The sequence below is a fragment of the Lethenteron reissneri genome, chromosome 2, assembly GCF_015708825.2.
Source record: "Lethenteron reissneri isolate LAM-NWPU_2019-01 chromosome 2, ASM1570882v1, whole genome shotgun sequence".
In the NCBI taxonomy this organism is placed as follows: Eukaryota; Metazoa; Chordata; class Hyperoartia; order Petromyzontiformes; family Petromyzontidae; genus Lethenteron; species Lethenteron reissneri.
Genome location: NC_083780.1, coordinates 331,114 through 357,696, shown reverse-complemented (window position 1 = coordinate 357,696; position 26,583 = coordinate 331,114). Strand labels below are relative to the sequence as shown.

Below are 26,583 nucleotides of genomic sequence, written 5' to 3'. Positions count from 1 at the left end.
ATCCTCCGTGTAGCCTTAACAGACTGTTGGGGGCAAGTGCTTTTGATGAGCACCTATGAAGGCCGGCACAGCACACCATGGGGTGGGTGGCCAGTACCACGCCAAACTGCATTTGTCTCTCCAGTGGCGATGTTAACACATCACACCAGATACTCATTTGAGGTTGAGTCGACCTAGGGTAGACCCAAGACCGGTTGAGATAATCGTCACCAATGTTGGTCGGTTAGGCGGGTTCGAAGAGCAGCGTGCTGCACCACCGCTCCACACACACACACGCATGTACTTTTATATACACCAAAGACAATACCACACACATACTCCACATACCCCACACACACAGCGAGTGGTCACTCACCTCGTTATGCCAACCTCGTCACCCCCATGTGCACCACTTGCTGCTGCTGAAGATTGGGCTGCTGCTGATGCTCTTTGACTTGTGGAGATGATGGCTGGCAATGGGGGATGTCTCTCCTTTGAGTGTGTGGGTGTGTGTAATGAGGTGGGGTTTGAGGTGTACGATGTGACTGTTGTGGCGGGAGTGGGGGGGTGCACTGTGAGCGTTGTGGCGGGGGCTGGTTTGTGTGTATATTTTGGGGTGTGTGTTGGGGCATGTGCTGCGAGTGTTGCGGCAGGGGTTGGAGTGTGCGCTGTCAGTGTTGTGGTGGGGGTTGGGGTGTGCGCTGTGAGTATTATGGTGGAGGGTGTTGTGGTGGGTGTTGGGATGTGCGTTGGGGTGTGTCGAGGAGTGAGTGCACTCAGCTTGGCATTGGAGACCACGTACACAGTTCCAGGGCTGCCTGATGTCGGGCCTGCGGAGATTCACAAAGAACCACAACGGTAACCACAACCACTCCGTAAACCACAAGCGCAACAATAACCACAATTACAACGGCAATAATCACAAACATGATGGGGGGGGGGGGGGGCATTGATGCGTCTTGCTATGGCCTCTCGCTGCTGAAATGTGTGTACAGGCACCTTCTCGTGGTCCCCCCTGTGTTCATCACCGAGTCTGTACATGCGACCGAATGTCCAGCAGTATAACTGGTCAGGGAGCAAATGCTGGCCCGATAGTTGCAGTGTGCTGGGCCGACCGGCATGTGGATATGTCCCGATGTTCAGCAACAGCTACCCCTGCTCTAAGGTGAAAGAAGCAGCCGGATCGCCGGCTCAAGGGAACCCAACATAAAGTCTCTCAGCTACCTACCCTAGCCCCCCCCAGCAAGAGACTAGGGGAATATAACTGCCAAGAATTCCCCATGTGAGACACTACCACGTATGTCTTTATGCCGTATCGCTCATCGCGTGGGTTAACAAGGCGTACGCAGCCTGGTTTTTCACCAGCCAGCTGTGACAAGTGTGCTACGGTGGACATGACTGAGAGCCTCAAACTACGCACACCATCTCGCAGTGGCACCTGGAACATCAGAACCCTCTGCCAACCAGGTGCAATTCACACACTTGTTAAAGAACTTGAGAGGGAAAGAATCAGTATCATGAGCCTCCAGGAGGTACGTTAGCGTGGTGCTACTGAAACCACTGCAGAAAACTACCCCATCCTGTGGTCCGGGCCTCCTGATGGCTCTCCCCTGCTTGCTGGGGTGGCTATTGCCCTTGATCGGACAGCCAAGTCAGCCCTATGAGAATGACACCTTGTGAATGACAAGCTACTGATGGCTAGATTCAGGCACACCCTAGGTGATTTATCCATTGATGTGGCATACATACCAACGAACGAAGCACCTAACAACATCAAAGACCACTTCTACCAGTCTCTGGAACAGTCACTAAACCTCAAAAAATGATGGGACCTCATTATGTACCTCGGAGATTTCAATGCAGTCTCTGGCACTTCTAGAGAAGGCCTCCAAACTGTGATCGGTCCACATGGCAGTGACACCCCCAATGACAACTCTGAAAGGCTACTACATTTTTGCGCAGGAAATGGACTTAGAACTGGTGGCTCCTGGTTCCAACGCTGTGACATTCACAGACTTACCTGGTTTTCAAACAACAGCCAGAGAGAAAATAATTGAGCATATACTCATTAACTCCAGTTGGAAAGCTCTGCTAAATTGCAGAGTTTACTGGAGCTTGGAGTTCGACACAGATCATCGTCCAGTTATCGCAACCATCGGCATCAGACTCAAACGATTCCCTAGCAAGAAATCGTGACCATCTCCCTGATACAACATAAAACAACTCTCAGACCCGGCATTCGAACAGCAATTCACAGTCGATATTATCAACCAATTTTCCACCTTATGTATTCCCTCTCTCCCCCTGTCTCTTCCGCAGCCCTTTCCCCCGCCCACTCACTCTGGAGCCCTGATAAGCAACTGCATTTGGAAGCTTGCCCCCTCTTTTCTCTCCACCTGAAGAAGACCGCTTGTGTTTTGATCGAAACGTCGTGGGTTTTTTGCTTTTAATTTTTGTTTTCTATCTACGTGACTTTACCGAAAGAACCAATAATAAATTTTTGCAGTGTCCAGCCCAATCATGGACTGCAATGTCCTCCTGGTCAGCGAAAGGCAGAAACTAGCACACTGGAAATAATTATATTCTCAGCTGCTGAATCACCCTTCATCTTCTTCCCGCTCTGAAGAACAGCAACCGAAGATCCCAACATCTCTTGCTCAAAGCCATCCGAGGAAGAAGTGATGGCTGCTCTAAGAAAAATGAAAAAAGCCAGAGCACCCAGAATTTGCAACATCTCGGCAGAAATGCTTTCCGAGTGGTTCAGTATCCAAAGTGGCGGAAGGCAAGGCTGCACCATTGTTCCGAACCTGTTCCTTGCCCCACTGGACTGGATACTGCAGCATACGGTTCAAAAAGGGGCTGCTGGGAGTAATCCTAGGTAGCGAGGCTTTCACCGACCTGGACTATGCAGATGATGTTGCCTTGCTAGCTAAAATGCATGATCTCCTTGCTCTGGAGGTCATGCACAGTGAAGCCCTCCCATTTGGCCTGGACATAAACTGAGCAGCCGCACAACTTTCCTTAAGTGCAAAAAGCAGGCAACAATGTTAAATTGGTAAAATCGTTCACCTATCTCGGTTGCACTATTCAACACACTGGAAGTAGCAAGGTAGACATTAAAAGGCGAATCTAATTGCACGCGAGTGCATGAAACAGCTCGACATACACATCTGGCGCTCCAGTATTACAACAGCAACAAAGATTCGACTATACATTGCATATATCCTCCCCGCACTACTGTATGACTCAGAGACATGGTCAATGACGGCGTCCCTGGGCAGGAAGTTGGATGTCTTCGACCAGTGGTGCCTGCGATGGATACTCCACATCCACTTCAGTGAATGCATCACCAATGTCGAGGTCTGCCTTCGCACGGGATGCCCGGTAGTGCATGAAAAAGTCAGAGCTAGAAGACTTAGGCTCTTCGGACACGTTGCCTGGGCAGACACATCAACAAATCACGCCAGAGCCCTGCGCGCGATAGTCGACAGCCCATCACGGGACTGGAGGTGCCCCCAGGGAAGACCAGGGCTGACATGGACATGCACATTTGAGGCTGATCTTGGACACCACGGCCTTGGCTTATATTCAGCGTGGCGGCTAGCGCAGGATAAGATTGCCTGGCGGCGGCTCATGAGGACTGCTATGCCCCAAGCAGCATGCACATGATAATGACAACCACCACGATAACCACAACCAAAACAACAACAAAAACCACGACCATCATAACCACGACAATGATAATCACGACCCTAAAGATAACCACAATGATGACCCCAACCAAAACCACAATAACCACAAAAACATAACCACAGTTGCATTGATAACCACAAACATTAGCATAAAAACAATCATAACCACAACCATAACAACCAACACAACGAGAAACATTACGAAACCATCAACGCAACATCACATTACCACCAACAAAGCTACCCTGTACAGCCTTAACAGACTGTTGGGGCAAGTGCTGTGCGCGAGCACCCATGATAGCCCACACAGCACACACAGCACACACATCACCACCTCCACCACAGCACACATCACCACCATCGTCACACATCACCACCCCCACTACCATAGTGACCTCTCACCTCCACCCGACGCAGCTGCCTCCCCCTCGTCTGTCGGAGAGCCCCTTTGCGGCATCGGTGCTGATGCTACTATCGTCGAGTTGCTGGTGATACCGGCGGTGGTGGCAGTGGTGGCGGTGATGGCGGTGATGGCGGTGATGGCGGGGGTGGTGGCGGTGCTGGCAGCGGCGAGCTCGAGCTGCTGCAGGATGCGTGCGTGCGTGACGGTCGGCGTGCCCAGCACTGTGAGCCCGGCCGTCGTGAGAGGGAAGTCATGGAACTGGTGGCGCCAGTGAAGCGAGGAGAGGAAGAGCAGCAGAGAGGAGGACGAGGTGGAGGAAGACAGATATATAAACCCTCGGTCTACCGCTTCTTCTGCACAGTCGAATATTGCGCTGCTAGGTGACAAACATCTCTGTGACCAAGTAGAATTGTGCTCCTACAACCGGACAATCACAATACAGATCTCATTTGTCTGAAGAGGGGTGGGAGCGGCGGTGCCGTGGCTCGCACTGCATGCCTCCTCACCTGCATACGTTGGATCGCCTGCACCCTGGTGCTCTCTCGCTCCATCTCCTCCGGTCTCACTGCACCTGTGGTGTTTACAGGGGCCAGAAAAGATCACAGATCATGGGGACAAGGGCAAGTGTCCCTGAGCGACCCCCGCGTGTGATTGTGACCCTGTGTTACCCCGTGTGACCCCATACTCACCGGGCTTAGGGGGCAGTCCAGTTGATAGTTTCCCCACAGAAAGTAGCTGCTTGATGGAAGAGGAGGAGGGGGGTGGTGGCTTGTGTGGTCCGAGGGGTACCAGCACACTCTGTGTTACGCAAAACGAAGATCAACATCACTAGCACATTCACAGGAAACCACACAACAGCACACAAATACACCACACAACAAACTAACACACAACCACACTTATAACAGATTGAGTTCCAATTTCTCCACTAGAGCCCATATACATAATGTGTAAGACATTGGGGGTGTGGGTGATATGGGAAATAAAACAAACTCCTGCAAGGAGCATAGGTTAACCACACCAATGCTGCAACTGCAAAGGAAGAGGAAACTGGGTGAAAAGTGAGGGAGAGGCACCGGAGAGGAGAAACAAAAACCAGCACCACCACTACTCAAGAGTCAAACAGCGTGGGTCACTCTGAAAGCGAGGCCTCCACCGATGGCTGAGACCTCTAACCAGCTGAGACATGAAACGAACCCAGCAAACGGGACGTGCTGCTACAGAGCTGAAGGACTGGACTAACTTTCAAGGAGGCAGTCACTCCAAGAGGAAGAAGTTGTTGCCAAGTGCAGCCACTTCACTCCAAGTACCCGGGCCAAGTCAAGCCACTCCAAGTGCTGGGGCCAAGTCAAGCCACGCCACTGCAAGTGCTGGATCCAATTCAAGCCACTCCACTGCAAATGCCGGGGCTAAGTCAGGCCACTACACTGCAAGTGCGTGGGCTGAGACAGCGAGCATGTGGCTTAACAGAATTCCAGTGATCAGGGCTTCAGTCGCGAGCCAGTACCAGCGTGGACTGAGTCCGGGCCGGGACAGAGGCTCGAATCAGGGGCGGGGTGGAACGAGGCGGGGCCTCTGTCCTCCGACTCCTCCTCGAGGGCCATCTTGAGGGACCTCATCAAACCGACACTCGTGACACTTTGATCCTGCACGACGTGACGTCGTTAGGGCTTCAAAATGAGGAATGTCTACATTGCATACCCATGCAATGTAGACATTCCTCCCCCAGACGGCAGGGTTATTGGGAAAAAGTGGGTAGGCGATTGAGCGTGTCTGGAGGGTATGCTCTATATTGTGTTGATGGTGGCGTGTGGGTTGGGTCGTTGAGTGCATTCTACTGTGTTCTGTTAATAGTTGTTGCGTCGCAAGGTAGACATTGATATAGAACCAAGTGTAGTGAATCTACAATGCAAACGGATTGTTCATTATGTTCACGATCTCTGCTCTTCGAGTGTAATGCGTTTGATTGTGTAATTGCTTGAGGTTACTTAGCCTGCATATTTTTGGGTTAATAAATATTGCAGCCTAAGTGTTATTGTTTTAATGCTGCTCCTTCAAACGGGTGTACAACTTAACTGGTCACTTGAACCCTTAATCCATCACTTGACAGGCAAAGGGTCCTTTGCGTGACACTAACACACCACCACCACGCAACAAACCAACACACCACACTAATACACCACAACACCACCACACAACTACACTAATACCCCACCACCAAACTACCACCAGTTTAACATGTAGGCTTTCGCAACCATACTACAGTTTTTTTTGGGTTAGATCGCGTAAATATATAAATGTGTCGTTAAACCTGCCACCACCCGCCACAGGCAATTAGTAAGGTTTGTCACGTAAACAGAACATGCCAATTAGTTACTAGTATAGCACACTGATGTATTGGAGAGCCAAGCCACAACATTTACAATCTGAGTACAATATTTCGCCAGTAATTACAACTAGCTTCATCAGGCGACAGCCAGATTTGTGGAGAAGTCCTCCTGTTTCGTTCCTTAACAGAAGGGTGGTTGTGATGACAACACTCATGTGCTCTTCTTGTGCGAAGTGGGGGGGGATTAACGAATGTGTAGTGACATCGCGGATGTCACTGTGTAATGCCGGCCCCAGAGAGGCACGGCGTGCGATGTAGCGACATCGCAGACACCACATATATGTGGGTGCAGTACCGGCCCTAGAGGTAGGCCTCGGCAAGGTAAGGTAAAAAAGGTAAAAACAACGAGCCTACCTTTACCCTACCTTTTACCTTACCACAATACAATCACTCTACCCTACCTTTTACCCTTTAGCAGGTAAAATAAAAGGTAAAAAGCAACGAGCCTACCTTTACCCTACCTTTTACCCTTACCCCATACAAATTACCCCATTACAGGGTAATTATTAGGGAACTACTACACATGAACAAGGTTTATAACGGTAAATGCTAGGTAGAGCGCTTTATTCAAAATAGAATACTCTCGATGATTCCAATTTTACACGCTTTCTATTAACTCACTATCTGTTGTTGTTGTTGTCGTCGTTGTCGTATCCTCAAATCTTGTAACTCAATTTTAACCCACTTCCTAATGTGGTATTGACTGCAAACTTGGTATACTTATGTCATACTGATGACAACACTATATTCTATCATTAAAACATATGTTTTTAAACATTCTTTTGTATATGTTATGTTTCGGCTTGGCTCTAATTGTCCACGCTCAACTGACGTTGGCTGTAATTGGCCACGGTCCCTTACGTTATGGCAAGCTTCGGGGCCACTTCCTGGAGTCGTGGAGTTCTGCCATTACTAGTACATTTAATAAAAAGTGTTTTAAAAAAAGTTTTATTTTTAAATATTACTTATTAAATGGAGGCCACAGACTGCGCCACGGAGTTTTTAGTGGTAAACAAGGTACCGTATTTACCGAGTAATACTTCGCGCTACCTTTACCCTACCGGGTATTTCTTCTGAGCTACCTTTACCCTACCCTTTACCTTATCCCTTGGCATGTCGACACCTTTACCCTTTACCTTTACCCTTTTACCCGGTAAAAAGGGTAATTTACCTTACCTTGCCAAGGCCTACCTAGAGGGGCTCGGTGAGCACTGACTGAGCGTGCTGAATGGCACCACGTTCTGCGTGCAGTGCTGACCCCTACAGGATAGGGTGCGAGAGTGCCGGCCACGGGAATGGGGTTACTATAGACCGTGGCACTCTGGTTGACCCCAGAGGACACGTGACCGGTTAAGTCTCCACAGGGCCCCCAAGTGGGGGCTAGGGGTGGTCACGTGTCAGGGTCAAGATCCTGCTCGAGGATTCCAGAAGGTGGTCGTGGCTAAAGGCAGGGCCAGCCTCCAAAGAGTACGTCTGCGACTCAGTTGAACTCACGACAAATGCATATAAATGACTGTGGGCATCCATTGCCGTTTGGGTTATTTATATGATAATCAATATACATTATGCATTAACATTATGCAAACCCATTGTTCTTGTACTTCCTGTCGATTGTGTGTACTAAAATAGCCGTACCAAAGGTAATCCCTATTGAAGTATGGTGACCTGTATAGGCATGCATTTAAACAATTTATCTATCCGAACAGTTAACATTATTTATATTTCTCTCAATTTCAATAGATTATCTAATTAGTCTTGGCCAGTAGTAACCAGTTTTTCATAGAACCTCAACATTATCGAAATCAATTGATTTTGATAATGTTGAAGTGTCCTTGTTGGCACACCTTACTAATTGGCTGTGTCGGCAGGTATAATGACACATTTATACTGGTAGGAACGAAGTGAACCAGCCTACAATAGATTATATCGTCCGTCCATCCGTCAGATATCCGATTAGGTGTAGCAACATCGCCCCCTACTGCAAACACTTGGCAGGACCCTACAAAAATCTTTAGACTCAGTGAGGCTTTCCTGGCTAAACAAGTGTAACATTCCCTTATAATTCCCTCAGATAGCTTTTAATTAAAACATTTAAATTAAAAATTAACTCACAGCGGCATAAAGCCTACAGCTAGGCTTAAAGCCTAGAACTAGGCCTCAAACTCTCCCTTCGTATCGTACCCCCGCGTGTGTGAAAGGGAGTTAATGTTTAACAATGTTACATTCCCTGATGCTTTTAAATAGAAACATTTAAATTTAAAGCTTTTACATTAAGAATTAAAACATTTAAATTCAAAATTAACTCACAGCGGCCTAAAGCCTACAGCTAGGCCTAAAGCCTAGAACTAGGCCTCAAACTCTCCCTTCGTATCGTCCGATTAGGTGTAGCAACATCACCCCCTACTGCAAACACTTGGCAGGACCCTACAAAAACCTTTAGACTCAGTGAGGCTTTCCTGGCTAAACAAGTGTAATAATACATTATGTTTATATTCTTTGGTTATTCGTTCCTACCAGCCCACCCCGCAGGGACCTGTTTTACACGATATAACCAAAAAAAACCTGTATTAACACTACCACCATATAAGAATAGGGTTTACCCTTTCTGGAAATAAAACAGGTGTTAAAATGTTAAAATATCAAACAGAAACCTTTTGCAAGGAATCATGTCTGCATTAACCACACATTTGTGGTGAACATGCAAACAAAAACATGCTCTGGTAATATATGCATTGCCTTTGAAACTGATTGGTCCACACCAGAAACAGCCTTCTTTATGGCCTAGTCTCAAACAGTGTTAGACCAGAGAACGCCAAAAGGCAAACACTACCACATCCATGCAACAAACCAACACAAAACCACACTAATACACCACCACCACACCACACAACCAACACAAAAACACACTAATTACACCACCAACACACTATCACCACTACCACACAACAAATCAACACACAGCCACACTAATACATCACCACACCACGCAACAAAACAACACACAACCACGCCAACACTCCACGCAACTACGCCAAGTACACGTGTGCCCTCACCTGTGTGGGGGGAATGGCGGACATTTGTGTGCGTGTGTGAGGGGCAGAAGCTCCGGGCCCCCCCCCAATTTCATGCAGACTAAAGCTCAAACCTTGCAGCAGACTGCCTGCCACTCCTGCACAGGAACATGGAGACATGGGAAAATAGAGAGAGAGGGACACGGGGACAGGGAGACACAAGGAAATGAGAGACTGGACAAGGGGCACCAATGGGCAAATGACGACAAGAGCACTTAGACCAGGGGTGGGCAAACTTTTTCACTCGCGGGCCACAATGGGTTCTAAAATTTGACAGAAGGGCCGGGCCAGGAACAGATGGATGGAGTGTTTGTGTGAACTAATATAAATGACATGTAAAAATCATTACATGAAATGATTTGGCCTTTAACAGGTAGCAAAGCATTTATTTGCAAGGCAATTTAACAAATTGCACGAACATGAACAATACAAAAACATGTCGTAACGTGACTGATCAAACATCATGAAAACATCTGAGGGCTGCGCTCAAACCAATTACCTCACTTGAACTTGTTTATTATCTACATTAACAGGTTAGAGCAGCCACGCAGGCTGTGTGATGGAGATTTGGCTTCAACCTCGCTGCAGCAACACATAATCACTTTCAGTTTCAGTGGGAACAGTGTTATTGATCTCCCATTTTTGCCAGTGCATCCAAGTCTGGAGTTATTTTGGTTGTGGCAATTCTCAGGATAGATCTGAGGTGCTGATCCGTTAAGTTTGATCTGTGACGGGCTTTGTTGGCGTTCATGACGCTGAATGTCTGCTGACACACATAAGTCGAGCCAAACAAAGTCAGTATCCTCTGTGCAGTCCTCCGGAGGTTTGGAAACGTGGCTCTGTTAAGTGAAGCATAAAAGTCATTCAGTTTAACAGAGTTGAACTTCTCCTTTAGGACGGAGTCAGACTGAAGATCTATCAGTTCCAACTGCAGCTCTTGTGGTGCTGTTTCAGGGTCTTGTGACAGGGGACAGGACACCAGCTGAAGTGACTGTTCAATGTTTTCGAAATCAGAGACCCTATGGCAGAATTCTCCGTGCAGGTCCTCAAGTGATTTGCTGTATTTTTTGCGTTTTGCGGTGCCTCTTCCTGCATGGCAAGTGTGGGGAAATGAGTGAAAGATTTGTTCGCAATTTGTCCGGAGAACAAAGTGAGCTTGGATTTGAAGGCTTTCACATGTTTGTACATGTTGTGAACAAACTGATCTTTCCCCTGCAGTTTCACATTCAGCTCATTCATGTGTGAAAATATGTCCACAGCAAACCAGTTCTTGTCGCTTAGCTCAAGGAATTCGTCAGATTTCCCCATCAACTCCAAAAATGCGATGATATCTTCTTTCAGCTCCCACACTCGTTGTAACACTTTCCCCAAACTTAACCAGCGGACACGAGAGTGGTACAGCAAGTCCTGATGATCCGCATCAGTTTCCTCCAGGAACGTAATAAACTGACGGTGCTGAAGTCCCCTTGCTCGTATTAAGTTCACAAGTTTTACGACTGGATTCACGACATGATTAAGCTGCAATACAGACTTACACAGGGATTCCTGATGGATGATGCAGTGAAGGAAAATAAGATCCTGGACAGGGTTTTCCTCTTTCACTTTATCCTGGATTCTTTTCAGCAGCCCAACATTTTTTCCAGTTAAATTTGGCAATCCATCCGTTGTGACATTGACAAGTTTACTCCAAGGTAGCGTCATTCTTTCGATGACAGCAGATACCTGGCTATACAAGTCCTCTCCCCGCGTTGTTCCTTTCAGGGACTCCATGGTCAAAAACTCCTGTTACCGCAAAACTGTCGTCAATGCCTCGGATAAAAATGAGGAGCTGAGCAGTGTCTTTTACGTCCGTACTTTCATCCAGTGCTAGTGAATATAATTCAAAGGAATCAGACTTTTTGTTTAATTGACTGGCTATATTTTTATCAATCAGTTCCACACGGCGAGTCACAGTCCTGCGTGATAAACTGACTTTTTCAAATTCTTAGGTGTTTTCGGTAAAGTCACTTAGGTAAAACATCAAAATTAATAAAAATAATAAAATAAAATAAAGATCACGACGTTTCGGAGGCAACACAAGTCTCCGTCATCAGGTGGGACAGTCACAGCCAGATTAGCTGCATCAAGTGAGGCAATGATTCAAGATGTAATCCCTTAAAAGCGAGTTGAGGGGGGAGGAGAGGGGGGGGGCTCATCAGAATGTGGTAGCCAATGAATGGAAAGTATCGGGAGAGAGGGGCTTTCCATTCATTGGCTACCACATTCTGATGAGCCCCCCCCCTCTCCTCCCCCCTCAACTCGCTTTTAAGGGATTACATCTTGAATCATTGCCTCACTTGATGCAGCTAATCTGGCTGTGACTGTCCCACCTGATGACGGAGACTTGTGTTGCCTCCGAAACGTCGTGATCTTTATTTTATTTTATTATTTTTATTAATTTTGATGTTTTACCTACGTGACTTTACCGAAAACACCTAAGAATATGATTCATTGCAGTCACGAAAGCTTCAAGTCTAGAATTGACTTTTCAAATTTGCTTTTGATCTCTGGACACAAGATGTCTGCTGTCTGTACCATGTATTTTTTTACAAACTTGCCTTCGGAGAAAGTGGTAATGAGTGGTAATTTTGGTGAGAAGAAGTTTTTATAGAAAATTTAAATCGAAGTGAAGAAGGAAATTATTGAAAAGTTTGTATAATTAATGATTTTTCAAACTTTAATTATGTTTTCTGTGCTTAAAACTCTTTAAAAAACTGTGGGGTAGAGAACGGACTCGTGAAATTCGGAGAGAACTCGGAGTTAAGTTTTGATTGTTTTGTTGAATTACACAAAGCGTAACAGTTATTTATATAACTTTTGTTATATAAAATTCCTATTAAGATATTAATTTTGTGACGTAGTCATACCCCTCCCCCTCATTCAAGCCGTAATTTAGAGAGCGAAAGCGCCGAGTACGTAAATCGCTAACATAAGAACCCGTTAACCTCTTCTCGCATCATTCATACGATGATGCGGTGAAGTAAACGTTCATACGATATTACAGTGAATGCTTCCAAAAACAATACTGTACCCAAATATTACTGTTAACTTACTTTCAATAGAAACATGAATTGCTCATACGAATATTCTCTCTCTCTCCTGCGCCATCTAATGGGGAAATGGGGGCATTACAGGAGAAAGGTAATATTTAATTTAATAATATTTGGACAAATTCGGTGGGCCAGATTAAAAAGCCTAACGGGCCATATACGGCCCGCGGGCCGTACTTTGCCCATGTCTGACTTAGACCATAACAACCGCCATTCACCACTACAGGTCGGTGATGTCACCACAATGTTTTTTCCATGCCAGGTGCACTTTGAGGCCATGTGAAGTGTCTAAGGCCCGCTGGCAGGTCATGGAACTGACCCAGGTGCAATGGGTTGACTGACTGAGATGGCTGGGAGATGCACCAACTGTGCTCCCCACTGTAAATTTTCTGCGTTTTAGCCGCTCGGCGCTCTGCTCATTGTTGTGAGAGTTGCTCCACTGCCCTTTGCTGTTGCTGGCAGGCGACTGCCTCCAATTTCCCAGTTGCGTTCTTCACAAACCTCCTCCCCAGAGGCCGATCTTGATACCGCTGGTACTGGTCATCGGCAAATAAGCTCCACATCCTTCTGTACCATATCAGTCCATCTCATCTGTAGCTCATACCGCGGCCATTTAGTTCCATCTATCTGACCAAACATAAGATGTTTGGTCATGTGGTGGCTACATGAATCAGTCAATGTAGCCTCACTTGCTGCAGCTCACTGAAGGAAGTGTCCAGATCTTTCAAGGATCAAAGTTCATAACACATTTCAGTCTGGTTAAACCCAGGATGGACCATAGGCAGGCTAGCCTAAATGTTTCAAACCAGTGAAGATGTACCTTCAGAGGGCTTAACGTTTTGCAAAAATAGAGAATGGAGGGCATAACTGTGGCTGAGAAAACCCAAAGCTTCTTATGGAGTTGTAATGCGGGCGTAAACGGCCTCGTGGATATGACATCACGGGGGGGAGGGGTTAGGTCACGTGGGGGAGAGGAGTGAGCTCTTAAGGGCGGTAACCGAAAGAGACGAGAGGAGAACGGATGCGTCATCTCCTGATGTTGCCTTGCCGGGGTCTGTTGCTGCCGACGCACCCTTGCCTGTGCCTATTGACCCTGCAAGAGCGCCTGTCGTGCCTTTTACAGACAAGCCGGCCGTGACACTGCAGGAGACAGGGGACTCTGCTCAGGGTGTGCCTACCACGGCTGCGGGGACGCCGAGCCCCGCCGCCCTTCCGACCCCGCCGCGGACACGATTGCGGGACACCCCAGACTCTGGCCCTTCGGGGATACGGGACCGTGACGTTGGCGGGCCTCCAATAGCGACAGGAAGTCGTGATCCTGTCGCTCTTAAAACCCCGTCGCGTTCCCGGTCTGCAGGGGGGCCGCCGCCCGTCTGGGACGGGCCGGCGACCCGCACGCGGTCGAAGTCCCTTACGTTTCGTTGATTTATACTGTTCTTGTTCTTCTTGTTATTGTTATATTTATTGTATGCTTCGTTGTCCTCGCATGTCTGATGGTTGTTGGTCGCTCGCATTACTTGTTGTTGTTGTTCAGCCGAGGACGGCTGGAATTTTCTCCACGGGGGAGGGTGGTGTAATGCGGGCGTAAACGGCCTCGCGGATATGACATCACGGGGGGGAGGGGTTAGGTCACATGGGGGAGAGGGGTGAGCTCTTAAGGGCGGTAACCGGAAGAGACGAGAGGAGAGTGTGGGAATAAAGACAGGGTGAGGCCACGCAGGGCAGGAGGTGGAGAGTGGCGAGATCGCCACGCGGTGAGACTCGGCACCGTCGGCCAGCGGTGACCGGGCACGGGTGGAATGGAGGGCAGCGGTGGAGCTGCAGCGAGAGCAGCTGAAAGACTGCACAAGGAAGCCTGCAGCGGAGCTGCATCGGAGTGGGGAAAGGCTACGGGAGCGACGGCAGCTATCGAGCTGCCAAGCGGGGAGGCTCTGAGCGAGGGCCGTGTGGGACAAGTTGTAAGAACCCAAATAAAGGACAACGGAGACAGAAACAGTGAAACAGCCCTTTATTACAGAGTGATAGACCAGATAGCTTCCACACAGCATTATGCAGCTGAGGAAAATATGCCGCTCGACTGATTCCAAGGTACAGAAACTTTTCCACTCTCTCCACAATTGCCCCATCACTCATGGGGAGTGAAGGGAGGGGAGCATTCGATGACATAAAATACCCAGGCCTGATTGTAAGGCCCCAAGTTCAGCAGTAGCATCTCCAACTCCTTCTCAGAATAGGCAGCAATTATGACATCATCTGCATACATAACATGGTTGAGTGGTTGACCAATAGTAAGTCATCCCTTTACCACACCTGGGCATCGATCAGCCTCCCATTGTATCTATACCAGATGGAAATTCCACCGGTTCATCCATGGAAAGGTTCTTGAACTACGTGGTCAAAAAATGTTAAATAATGTAGGGGCCAAAGGACATCCCTGTCACACAAGGTGAACAGAAAATGGCTTCTACACCCCGCCATACCACTTTAGACTGGGCCGGCCCATCATGGTAACTGGTGTGGGCGCTGCAAGTTGCTTTTTTTATGAACTTGAAGATCTGTGAGCTACTGAGGCATATTCCATCTCGTTAGCAACCAGTGACCACCACTCATCCTTGCAGCGCTGTACGACTTTCCGAACCTTCCAACAAATGCTGCGGTAAGCCTCCTTATTCGACGTAGAATATTGTAGATGGTGGGAGTGGGCCTGTTGCTTTCTCTCAGCTGGAACCCTTCCTCCATAATTCACGGTCTCTGGGGAGGTCTGGACTGTGTAACAAATGCAGCCACTGCAGCTGCATGAACCAAAGTCCTGAACCTCACCTACTTCCCCTCAGATAACGTTGCCAACCCCAGGCGCAAACTATGGGATTCTCGCTTGCAACTTTCATCAGCTAGCTGAGACCAGGCTATCGTGGGATTGAATGGGGTGTCCTAGGTGGACACCCACTACCGGAGTGGATACATGACAAGCCAATGGTCAGTGGGCAGATAAGCTCCACTGTAGGTCCTGGTGTCCAGGACATGGGCACGCATTTAATGTTCCATTACTATATACTTCAAGAGGTATTCTTGTTGGGACCTGGCATGCATCCATAAAGTTGTTTGGATGTGCCGGTAACGGAACAGCGTGTTGGTGATTACAAGGCTTTGTAAGATGAACAAACACAACTACACAGACACAAATATCCCCCATGTCGCCTTTAACAGGCTGTTGGGCCAAGTTCTGTTCGTGGGCACCATTAATGGCCGGTACAGCACACGATGGGATGGGTGGCCAGCACCACAGTTGGCCACATTTGGCTCCCCAGTGTTGATATTTACATATTGCACCAGATACTCATTTGAGATTGAGTCGACCTAGGAGAGGCCCTGGACTGGTTCAGTGGGATTCAAACGGAGGCCGCCAGGTTTTTGGCGCAGTGTAGTAATGGCACACATACCGAGACATAAAGATACACAAAGACAAAAATGCGCACAGACACAGAGACATACACAGATAGGTGCACACGTGTACCTGGTGAGGGTCCATGTGTGCGTGTCGAGCCTGTGCTGCTGTTGCTGCCTCCCATCATTACCAAATCAGAGAGCTCCTTCACTCCTGACACAGGGGGTGACCTTCTGGGGGGCCCTACACACAGACACAAAGTTCCACCGTATAGCCTCAACAGATTCTTGGGGAAAGTGCTGCTAACGAGCACCTATATTTGCCGGCACGACACAAGGAGGCATTGTTGGTCAGCACCACACCCGACCACCTTTGTCTCTCCAGTGGCGATGTTTTCACATCGATCCAGGTACTCATTTGAGGCTGAGTCAACCTATGGGAGATACTTGTCACTTGTGTTGGCCGTGAATAGGAATCAAACTCAGGAGCCGTATTTGTAAAGCAGCGTGCCAACCGCTACCACCACATCCAACAACTGCCATCACCATGGCACTTGTGCCAGGCTGGGTGCTCCTTAACACAACATGAAGTGTCGAAGGCTTACTGGCAGGAGGTCATGGGATACACCCAGGTGCCAGGGTTGACTGAGATGACTTGCAGATGCACCACCTGTGCTCCCTACTGTGCCAGAGTGCTGCTAGCCCAGTGCTCCGCTGATTGTTGTGAGCGTCGCTCCTCTGCCCTCTGCAGTCATTGGAAGGTGACTGCCTCCAACTGGCCAGTAGCATCCTTCATGAGCCTCCTCCATAGAGGCTGATCTTAAAACTGCTGGTACCAGTTATTGACAGGTCAATTAATCTCCATATCCTTCTGTATCGCATCACCCTATCTCCTCTCTAGCCCGTGCCCCTGCCGTTTAGCCCCCTCTAGATGGCCAAACAGAAGCTGCTTAGGAATGCCTTGCCTGCTTGAGGAGCTCACTGATGGGACTTACAAGGATCTACGAGCTATTCACACAATCCAGCCTGGTTAAACCCAAGATGGATTGTAGGCAGGGCAGTCTGAATGTTGCAAACCGACACAGATGTTCCTGCAGAGGGGTCCATGATTCACAAGCATAGAGAAGGGATGGCATAACTGTGGCCAAGAAGAATCAAAGCTTCGTCTAGAGCGACAGGCCAGGCAGCTTTCGCATGGCGTTATGCAACTGATAAAAATATAATGCCGCTTGACTGATTCGGAGTGAGACCTCCGCTGACAAACCGGAGCTGGTCCTAAGCACACTGCCCAGGCCCAGACTATTCTCACACTCAACATACTCCATACTGTATATATTATACGTTAACTAATATTATCAATCAGATAAACAAACACCAACACACTTGGACAAGGATCCCCCTTATAGCCTTAAAATACGTTTATGGCAAGTGCTGTTAGTGAGCACCTATGAATGCTGGCACAGCACAACAAGCAGTGGGTGGTCAGCACCATCTCTGGCCACCTTTGTCTCCCTAGTGGCGATGTTTACACACTACACCAGGTACTCATTTGAGGTTGAGTCAACCTATGGGAGGGCCCAGGAGTGGTTCAGATAATTGTCACTGGTGTTGGTCGTGAGTGGGAATCGAATTCGGATCGCCGGGTTCATAGTGCGACGCACTAACCACTACACTACCACAAAGTGACACACACACACACACGTGTGAACACTGGCACCACATACCCTCCAGTGCGCTGGTGGCTGCTTGCCCGCCGATCGGACTCGCCGTGCCCCCGGCATGCCCCGGGTCCACCACGGCTAGCGCCGACATGTCCACCCCGCTGGGTCGTGTGCGCTTACTCAGCCCACCCCCTCCTCCACTGCCTCCTGCCCCTCTCCCACCCCCTGTGCTCCCCACAGCCCCGGGCCCTCCTACACGGGAGGGTCCTGCTCCATGGCGCCGCTTGCGAGAGTTTTTGTCGTCACCGTCGTGAACACCGGTTTCAGAGCTCACGGGAACTGCTCACCACACGGGAGATGCGGGGGGTGGGGTGTGGGTGATTAGATGAGTGTGCGAGGGAGAAGGTAAGTGGGCAAGGGTGAGTGGAGTGAGTGGGTGAAAGTGTGTGAGTGGGTAACGAAAAGATGTCGCTCGGCTGATTCCGAGTGAGACCTCTGCTGCCAAACTGGTGACTGTGGGTGGTAAGCGCTCGTGGGTGAGGGTGAGTATGGCTGGGTGAAAATGGCTGGGTGTGCCTGGATGAGGGTGATCGTGGCTGGGTAAGGGTCAGTGTGGCAGGATGATCGTGGCTGGGTGAGGGTAAGAACACACTCACCGAACACGTAGGCGGGGCTAGATGGAGGTTTTTTGTCCAGAGTTTGTTTGAGGAAGGCAGCAAATTGAGCTGCGCACACACGCATACATACACACTTGCCGCTTTCCACTTACACTCACTCAACAACAACCGCCGTTCATCACTAAGTAGCGGCAACATTATCACGGCACTTGTGCCATGCTAGATGCACTTTGAGGCCATGTAAAATGTTTAAGGGCCGCTGTCAGGTCATGGAACAGACCCAGGTGCAATGGGTTAAGCGACTCAGATGACTAGTAGATGTACCACCTGTTCACCCCACCGTGCCAACTTTCTGCCTTTTAGGCACCAAGTGCTCCACTCATTGTTCGAGTGCCGCTCCTCTGCCCGCTGTTGTTACTGGATGACGACAGCCTCAAACTCCCCAGTAGCATCATTCACGAACCTCCTCAAAAGAGGCTGATTTTGACACTGCTGGTACCAGATATCGGCAAGGTCAATCAGCTCCACATCCTTCTGTACCACATCAGTCCATGACTTCTCCAGCCCGTGCCATGCCCGTTTAGACCTATCTGGCAATACAGAAGCTGCTTGGGCAGGCGGCAGATGGGCATGTGGGCTACATGACCTAGCCAATGGAGGCTTGCCTGCCGGAGCTCACTAAGAGGACTGTGTCAGATCTTTCAAGGATTTGAGCTCCTCAAACAATCCAGTCTGGTTAAACCTGTGATGGATCGTAGGCAGGCCAGCCTGAATGTCTTAAACTGGTGCAGGTGTTCCATTGAGAGCGAGAAGGGAGGACTGTGGCTGAGAAGATCTGAAGCTTTGTGTGGAGCGACACATAAGGTAGCTTCCACACAGCGTTACATAGCTAACAAAAATATGCCGCTCGGCTGCCAAAACCGGAGTTGGTCATAAGCACACTACTTAGGTAAAGAAACTTCTGCACTCTCTAAACAACTGCCTTATGGGCAGCTGAGGGTATGGAGTATTGGATGACATAAAATATCCAAGCAAGTGCTTAGTTTTGCTGGGGCTGATGGCAAGGCCCCACCACTTAGTGGCACACTGCAGGTTCAGCAGCAGAACCTCTAACTCCTTCCCAGAGTGAGCAGCAACCATCAGATCATCTGCATACATAACATGGTGACCAATAGGGGGCCATCCTTTGACCGCATCCAGGCATCAATCAGCCTCCCATTGTATCTGTACCAGATGGAGATGGAAAGCTTCTCGAACTGTCCACACTCTCACAATCCCCTCCCCACTCAGTCCCCTCCCCAGTCACCTTCTCACAATCCCCTCCCTACTCACACTCACACTCTATCATACTCTAAAACGCTTACACTCACACTCACTGGCTCTCATATAGCCATTCACACTCTCACTCTAACATGCTCACTTCTTCACACTCACTCCCTGGTGTTCTCACTCACAAATACAAAAGATCCCCGTAGAAACAGACTTTTAGTAAAAGTTCTGTTAGCGAGCACCTCTGAAGGCCCACGAGGGGGTGGGTGGTCAGCACCACGCCCAGCCACCTTTATCTCCAGAGTGGTGATGTTACACACCGCACCAGGTATTCATTTGAGGCCGAGTCGACCTTGGGGAGGCCCATGACCAGTTCAGATATTCACCACAGGTGTTAGATGTCAGCGGGAATTGAAATTGGGTCACAGGGTTCGTAGCGCAGCGCTCTAACCACTGCACTACTACTCCCCACAAAGACTGAGATCCCTTGTATAGCCTTAACAGACTGCTGGGGCAAGTGTTGTGAGCAAACACCAATTCCCACTCAATGGCAGAGCCAGGATTTTCAGATAGGGGGGGCAACCCCTCCAGCAATGAAATATGAAAGGAGTTGTTAGTAAGTAAGGACTTGTCCCTTGCTTTTTATTTGACACGTGTGAGGCGATGGCACAGCCATCGATCGAGGGTCGAATTCAAACCGTGTGTGATCGGCATCGCGCTTGCTGAAGGTGAATGCCTTCAGGGAAGTCGTGTACTGTATACGCAACTGCACACAATTCTGTGAGTCACTTATAACTCAGACTATTGTCCTATCATCTCATAGAGTCCCTGGCACATAATAATATGCTGCACAGTGGCAGTGGGGGTCGCAAAATGCCGATTTATTACTAATAAACCCCAATGATCCGATCAAAATTAGGGATTTCGATCGGATCATTGGGGGGGCACGTGCCACCCCACTCCCCCCACTTGCTCCACCAGTGTTCCCACTCACACACTCACTCTCTCTCTCACCCCCTCGCGCTCGCTCGCCGGCTGCCTCCCACTCACGGGAGAGAGCGTTGCCCCCGGCGCGCTGCAGGCTGTTGCGCACGAGGCTGGCGTAGTGGGCCCCGGAGCCCGACGCCAGCAGCGATGCCTTCACCTCGGCGGAGGAGAGGCCCAGCGCGGACGACAGCGCCGGCGAAACCAGCCCCGCCGTGCCACCGCACAGCCTCACTCGGGTGCCCCCGACGCCACCCCCCACTGGCGCTGAGCTCAGCCCCGTTGCTCCCTGCAAACGCAGTAAGTTACAGCAGCGGCGGCAGCACTCGCAAACGCAAAAAGACAAATATCCTCCGTGTAGTCTCAACATACTTTTGGGGCAAGTGCTGTTAGTGGGCAACGATAAAGACCGGCACGACACACAAGGGGGTAGGTGGCAAGCACTATGCACACTCACTCACAAATATACTCACTTAAACACACAAAAGACAAAGATCTCCCGTATAGCCTTAACCGACTGTTGGGGCAAGTGCTGTTAGTGGGCACCGATGAAGGCCGGCACGTCACACGAGTGGGTGGGTGGCTGGCACCACGCCTTTATAGCCCTAGTGGCAATGTTTTACACACCAGGTACTCATTTTAAGCTCAGTCAGACGAGGCGAGGCCAGTTCACATAATCATCACTTGTGTTAGCCTTGAGCGGGAATCGAACTTGTGTTGCTAAGTTTGAAGAACAGCGTGCTATACCACAGCGCCACCCCTCCCCACTCACACACAAATTCACTGACACACACACTCACTCAAAAGCTTAAACTTTCATACTCAATAGCAGAGACATGTCAACATTCAGACTCTGTAAATAAATTCACATGGTAATTGTTTAAAGTGGGGGTGCAGAGGGGAGTGAGGAGCCGCTGGACTTTAGTGGTGGGCACCTGTGCAGTCCGGTAGATAGAGAAGGCCGATTGGGGGGCCCTCTCCTGCATCTCCGCCGCGAGGTCTCTCCGGGCGTCTCTCCCGCCCCCCCCGCCACACCCCCCGCCGCTGCCCCCCCCGCCGCCGCCCCCTCCGCCGCCGCCCCCTCCCTTCCTCCGACCACCCGCATCGCCCCCACCGCCCCCCGCGCCCCCATCGCCCCCTGGGGGGTCGGGGCCCACATGGGCGGAGGCAGCGCGACCCAGCACCCAGGAGAGGAAGTCTGAGATTTCATCCTGAGAGATCGAGACACACATACACACGGAGACACGCACACATGCATAGAGATACATGGAGACACACACATTCATAGAGACAACACATTAACCTATTCCTGTTCCAATGACGTACGTGTACATCGTCAGTTTTCCTTCCAATTCCATTCCGATTCCGTACGTTTACATCATCGGAACAGAATCTATTGCGAATGGAGTCGGAAGTAAAAGGCCATGCGGGGGGGGGCATGTAGCAGTTTGGTACCAGCTATCGTGGAGTGCATTCGTGTCGCTACAGTTACCTGCAGTGAGTACAGGACAATGTCATTAAAAACAGCAGCGCTTCACCTCTATAAATACAATGCTAAACCGCTTGCGCGTTGAAATTCAGCGGTGAACAGGACCCACTCTGCAACTTGCAGATGTCTCGGAACAGGAAATGGTTAAATAGAGACACACAAATTGATAGATATATATATATAGACACACCAACATTCAGAGACGCACATTCATAAAAAAATATGTACATGCATTCACAGAGATGCACAAACATTCATAGACGTAGAAATACACACATTCATAGAGATCTTGATTTGAAGCTTTCGTGACTGCAGGAATCCATACTCCTTGGTTCTTTCGGTAAAGTCACATAGGTAGAAAAAATTATAATAGATCACAACGTTTCGATCGTAACCCAAGAAACCATCATCAGGTGTGAAACAAACACAGCAGGACCGCTGACGTAGGAGAAAGAGCTTCTGCAACAAGAGTTTATATAGGATTTTGGTGGGCCCAACCCAAGGGTAAGTGGGCAGAGCTAGAGAAGGTATTTGTACGTAAATCTTGATTTGAAGCTGTAAATGTTAAAGATTAGCATGTCAATGTGAGACGGCACAGCCACCGTGCCAATGAGAATATTAGCATGTCAATGTCAGAAGACCCGGGCAACAGGAACAAAAAGAAACCCTAAGAGCAAGAGGTACACATGATGAGAGGGAGACAAAGGGAGAGAGACACAGAGAGAGTCAGAAATAACAGCTGACATAGGCAGGTAGGATGGAAACATCACAGTCAGTTAAGATTTGACTTGGTTAATAACGTCCTTCCAATGATTGCTCAATTTGTACACATCTTCTCGGTTTAAGTTGTGTCTGCGTTTTTTCTACCTACGTGACTTTACCGAAAGAACCAAAGAGTATTCTTTTTCGATTTTAAAGCTTTCGTGACTGCAGGGATTCATCTTCTTGGTTCTTTCGGTAAAGTCACGTAGAAGGGAAGTAATAAAATAATAAAAATAAAACACAATAAAATAATTCTCACGACGTTTCGGCCACAACGCAAGCAGCCGTCCTCAGGTGAAAACCAGGTCCGTCGAGGCGACAGAGTCTGAATGAAACAGCACACGAGCTTGGAGCATATATATAAGCTGGGCGCCTTGACAAAGGAATTTGCATATCAAGAGGAATTTAGCATATTTATGGCAAATGCAGGAATGTGATTAGTACTACATATGCATGTGCATTATGCAGGATTAACAGCATCAAAGGGAGCTGCAGTTGCTGCTGCTGCAGTTGCTGCTGCAGTTACTGCTGCTGCTGCAGTTGCTGCTGCTGCAGTTGCTGCCTTATCCATTTTAATATAACACTATGGGTAGAATAATACAGTGTTATATTAAAATGGATAAGGCAGCAAATGCAGCAGCAGCAGCAACTGCAGCAGCAGCAGTAACTGCAGCAGCAGCAACTGCAGCAGCAGCAACTGCAGCAGCAGCAGCAACTGCAGCAGCAGCAGCAGCAGCAACTGCAGCTCCCTTTGATGCTGTTAATCCTGCATAATGCACATGCATATGTAGTACTAATCACATTCCTGCATTTCCCATAAATATGCTAAATTCATCTTAATATGCAAATTCCTTTGTCAAGGCGCCCAGCTTATATATATATGCTCCAAGCTCGTGTGCTGTTTCATTCAGACTCTGTCGCCTCGACGGACCTGGTTTTCACCTGAGGACGGCTGCTTGCGTTGTGGCCGAAACGTCATGAGAATTATTTTATTGTGTTTTATTTTTATTATTTTATTACTTCCCTTCTACGTGACTTTACCGAAAGAACCAAGAAGACAAAGAGTATTCATAGAGATATTCAGAGACACACCTGAATGCAGCGATCCACCATGCTTTGTGTGAGACCCTCCAACCGTCGCTTAGTCTTGTTCATCCTGCACACACACAGGGGTGCAAGACAAAAAACGCAGTATAGCCTTTAACGCTTTAACAAACTGCTGGGGCAAGGGCTGTTAGTGAGTACCTTTGAAGGCTGGCACAGCATGGGAGGGGGTGGGTGGCCAGCACCGCGCCCAACCACGTATCTCCCTATTGGAGATGATTACACACCGCACCATGTACTCATTTGAGGCAAGAGTCGACCTAGGGAAGGTCCATGACCAGTTCAGATAATCGTCACTGGTTCGGGAATCGAACTCGGGTCTCCAGGTTTATAGGACAGTGTATACACACATCCCAGTACTCGCATCATGATGCGCACACACAGCAGTGTACACACGTCACAGAGGACACACACATCTCAGTGTACAAGCACTAAATATGTTTAGACTCGCCCTTCACTTTCAATGAATAAGACTCATTCAATGTGTACATGTGGGGGGGATAGAGCTGCACTATCGCTCCCCCCCACACATATACACATATATACACACACATACAAACTCTGCTATGTGAATACCGTATGACAATGAGGTGACGCGATGGTGATGGTGCGGTGTAGTGGTGTGGTGTAACGGTGCGACGCCTAGGTGTCGCTGTGGTGTGAAGCAACGGTGTGATGGTGGTGTGTGATGATGATATGTGGCAGTGTAAGGATGCGCTGTGATGGACGGGCGTGACAGTGCGAGGATGTGGCATGATACCGTGACGCTGATGTGATGCCGAGGTGGCGCTATGGTGATAGTGCGGTGTGACAGTTTGGTGCGATAGCAAGACTGTAGTGCGACAGTGTGGTGTGACGGTACGACAGTGCAGTGTGATTGTGTGGTGCGATTGTGCGGTGTGACGATGTAGTGTGACGGTGCGGTGTGACAGTACGATAGTGTGGTGTGCCTGTGGAATGGTACTGTGTGACGGTGCGGTGTGACGGTGTGACCTTGCGGTCTGACGGTGTAGTGTAATGGTGCAGTGTGATGGTGTGACCTTGCGGTCTGACGATGTGGCGGTGCGGAGTGACGCACCGGAGACTCGAGTCGGCGCCCCCGACGATGACGAGGCCGCTGTGAGCGCGGAGTCGCTCGCGGAACTCGTCCATGGCGGCGGGCGAGCTGAGGGTCGAGCGCTGCCCAATCACAAACAACGTTGGGACTCGCAGCTCCAGCAGAGGGTCGTCCACATCCTGGCCCGGCCACACGGCAGCACACGGTCACACCGTAGCACGCGGTCACATGGTCACATGGTCACATGGCAGCACATAGTCACACCGTAACAGATGGTTACACGGTCACATGGTAGCACACGACAGCACACAGTCACATGGCAGCACAAGGCAGCACATGGTCACATGGTCACAGAGCGCGTACACCGCCGCACGGCAGCACACGGCCACACGAACACATAACCACACGACAGCTCACAGACAAAATGGGGACCTTTGTCTTTGTGTCTCACCCCTCTCTCGCCCTCTGTGGTGAAGAGTGGGAAGCCGAGGCAGACAACAGCTGAGACGCTCTCCATTAGAGACACCTGCAAACACGCACACAAGCACCCCAGTATGGGTGTGTGTGACATTCCCTGTGTGTGTGTGTGCGAGAGTGTTTGCATGTGTGCGGGTATGTGTATATGTTGAGCTTTGTGTTTGTGTGTGAACTCACGTGACACGCCACCAATGCTCCCACGTTCCAGCCAATTAGAACTACCGGTCGGTTTGGGAAGTGGTGCTGAAGCTGTAAACACACAAACACACACACGTACAACAACAACCGTGATTCGCCACTAAGTGGCAGTAACAGCACCAAGGCACTTATACCAGGCTAGGTTCACATTAACGCCATGTGAAGTGTCGAAGGCTCGCTGACAGGAGGTCGTGGGACAAACCACCTGTGCTTCTCATGGTGCCAACTAGATGCGTTTTAGTCGCCAAGCACTCCGCTCGTTGTTGTGAGTGTTGCTCCTTCACCCGCCGTTGTTGTTGGAGGGCCCAGTAGCATCCTACACGAACCTCCTCCACAGAGGCCAATCTTGACACTGCTGATCAATGGCAAGTCTACTCAGCTCCACATCCTCCGATACCAGCCCAACCACACCCATTTAGCACCCTCTATCTGGCCAACAGAAGCTGCTTGGGAATGCCTTGCCTGCCAGAGGAGCTCACTGATGGGACTTTCAATGATCTCACACAATTCTGCCTGGTAAAACTCAGGATGAATTGTAGGCAGGCCAGCCTGAATGTTTTAAACCGGCACAATGTTCCTGCAGAGGGGTCCACGTTTTGCAAGCATAGAGAAGGAATAGAATAACCGTGGCTGAGAAGACTCAAAGCTTTGTGTGGAGCGACAGGCCAGGTAGCTTCCACAGAATTTCACAAACATAATGCCGCTTAATAAGATCTCAGCTGCCAAGCTGGAAATATTCAAAAGCACACGGCTCAAGTATGGAAACTTCTCCACTCTCTCCACAACTGCCCATTCACTCATGGGAAGTGGACAGGGTTAAGTATTTTATGACATAAAGACCCATGCTTTATTTTTGTGAGGCTGATGGTAAGGCCTCACCTCTTACAGACATGCTCCAGGCTCAGCAATAGGGTATCCAACTCATAATTGGGAGCCATCCCTTGATCACACCCAGGCA

At 49.3% G+C, this 26,583-nt stretch overlaps 1 protein-coding gene across 4 annotated transcripts in view; it reads right to left on the bottom strand.

Annotated features, from left to right (window-relative positions):
* The window catches only part of KANSL3 (KAT8 regulatory NSL complex subunit 3), a 69,250-nt gene that overhangs the window by 4,736 nt on the left and 37,931 nt on the right, over positions 1 to 26,583 (bottom strand). For all 4 annotated transcript variants that reach the window (XM_061581509.1, XM_061581559.1, XM_061581694.1 and 1 more), the window contains exons 10-23: positions 25,605 to 25,676; positions 25,402 to 25,476; positions 24,972 to 25,129; positions 23,882 to 23,945; positions 21,474 to 21,749; positions 20,569 to 20,827; positions 18,325 to 18,393; positions 17,732 to 18,007; positions 16,138 to 16,251; positions 9,517 to 9,632; positions 4,764 to 4,872; positions 4,581 to 4,645; positions 4,074 to 4,332; positions 356 to 809 (exon numbers count right to left, since the gene is read on the bottom strand). In XM_061581509.1, coding sequence (XP_061437493.1) covers positions 356 to 809; positions 4,074 to 4,332; positions 4,581 to 4,645; positions 4,764 to 4,872; positions 9,517 to 9,632; positions 16,138 to 16,251; positions 17,732 to 18,007; positions 18,325 to 18,393; positions 20,569 to 20,827; positions 21,474 to 21,749; positions 23,882 to 23,945; positions 24,972 to 25,129; positions 25,402 to 25,476; positions 25,605 to 25,676 — 2,366 coding nt within the window. The remainder of the gene's footprint in view (positions 1 to 355; positions 810 to 4,073; positions 4,333 to 4,580; positions 4,646 to 4,763; positions 4,873 to 9,516; positions 9,633 to 16,137; positions 16,252 to 17,731; positions 18,008 to 18,324; positions 18,394 to 20,568; positions 20,828 to 21,473; positions 21,750 to 23,881; positions 23,946 to 24,971; positions 25,130 to 25,401; positions 25,477 to 25,604; positions 25,677 to 26,583) is intronic.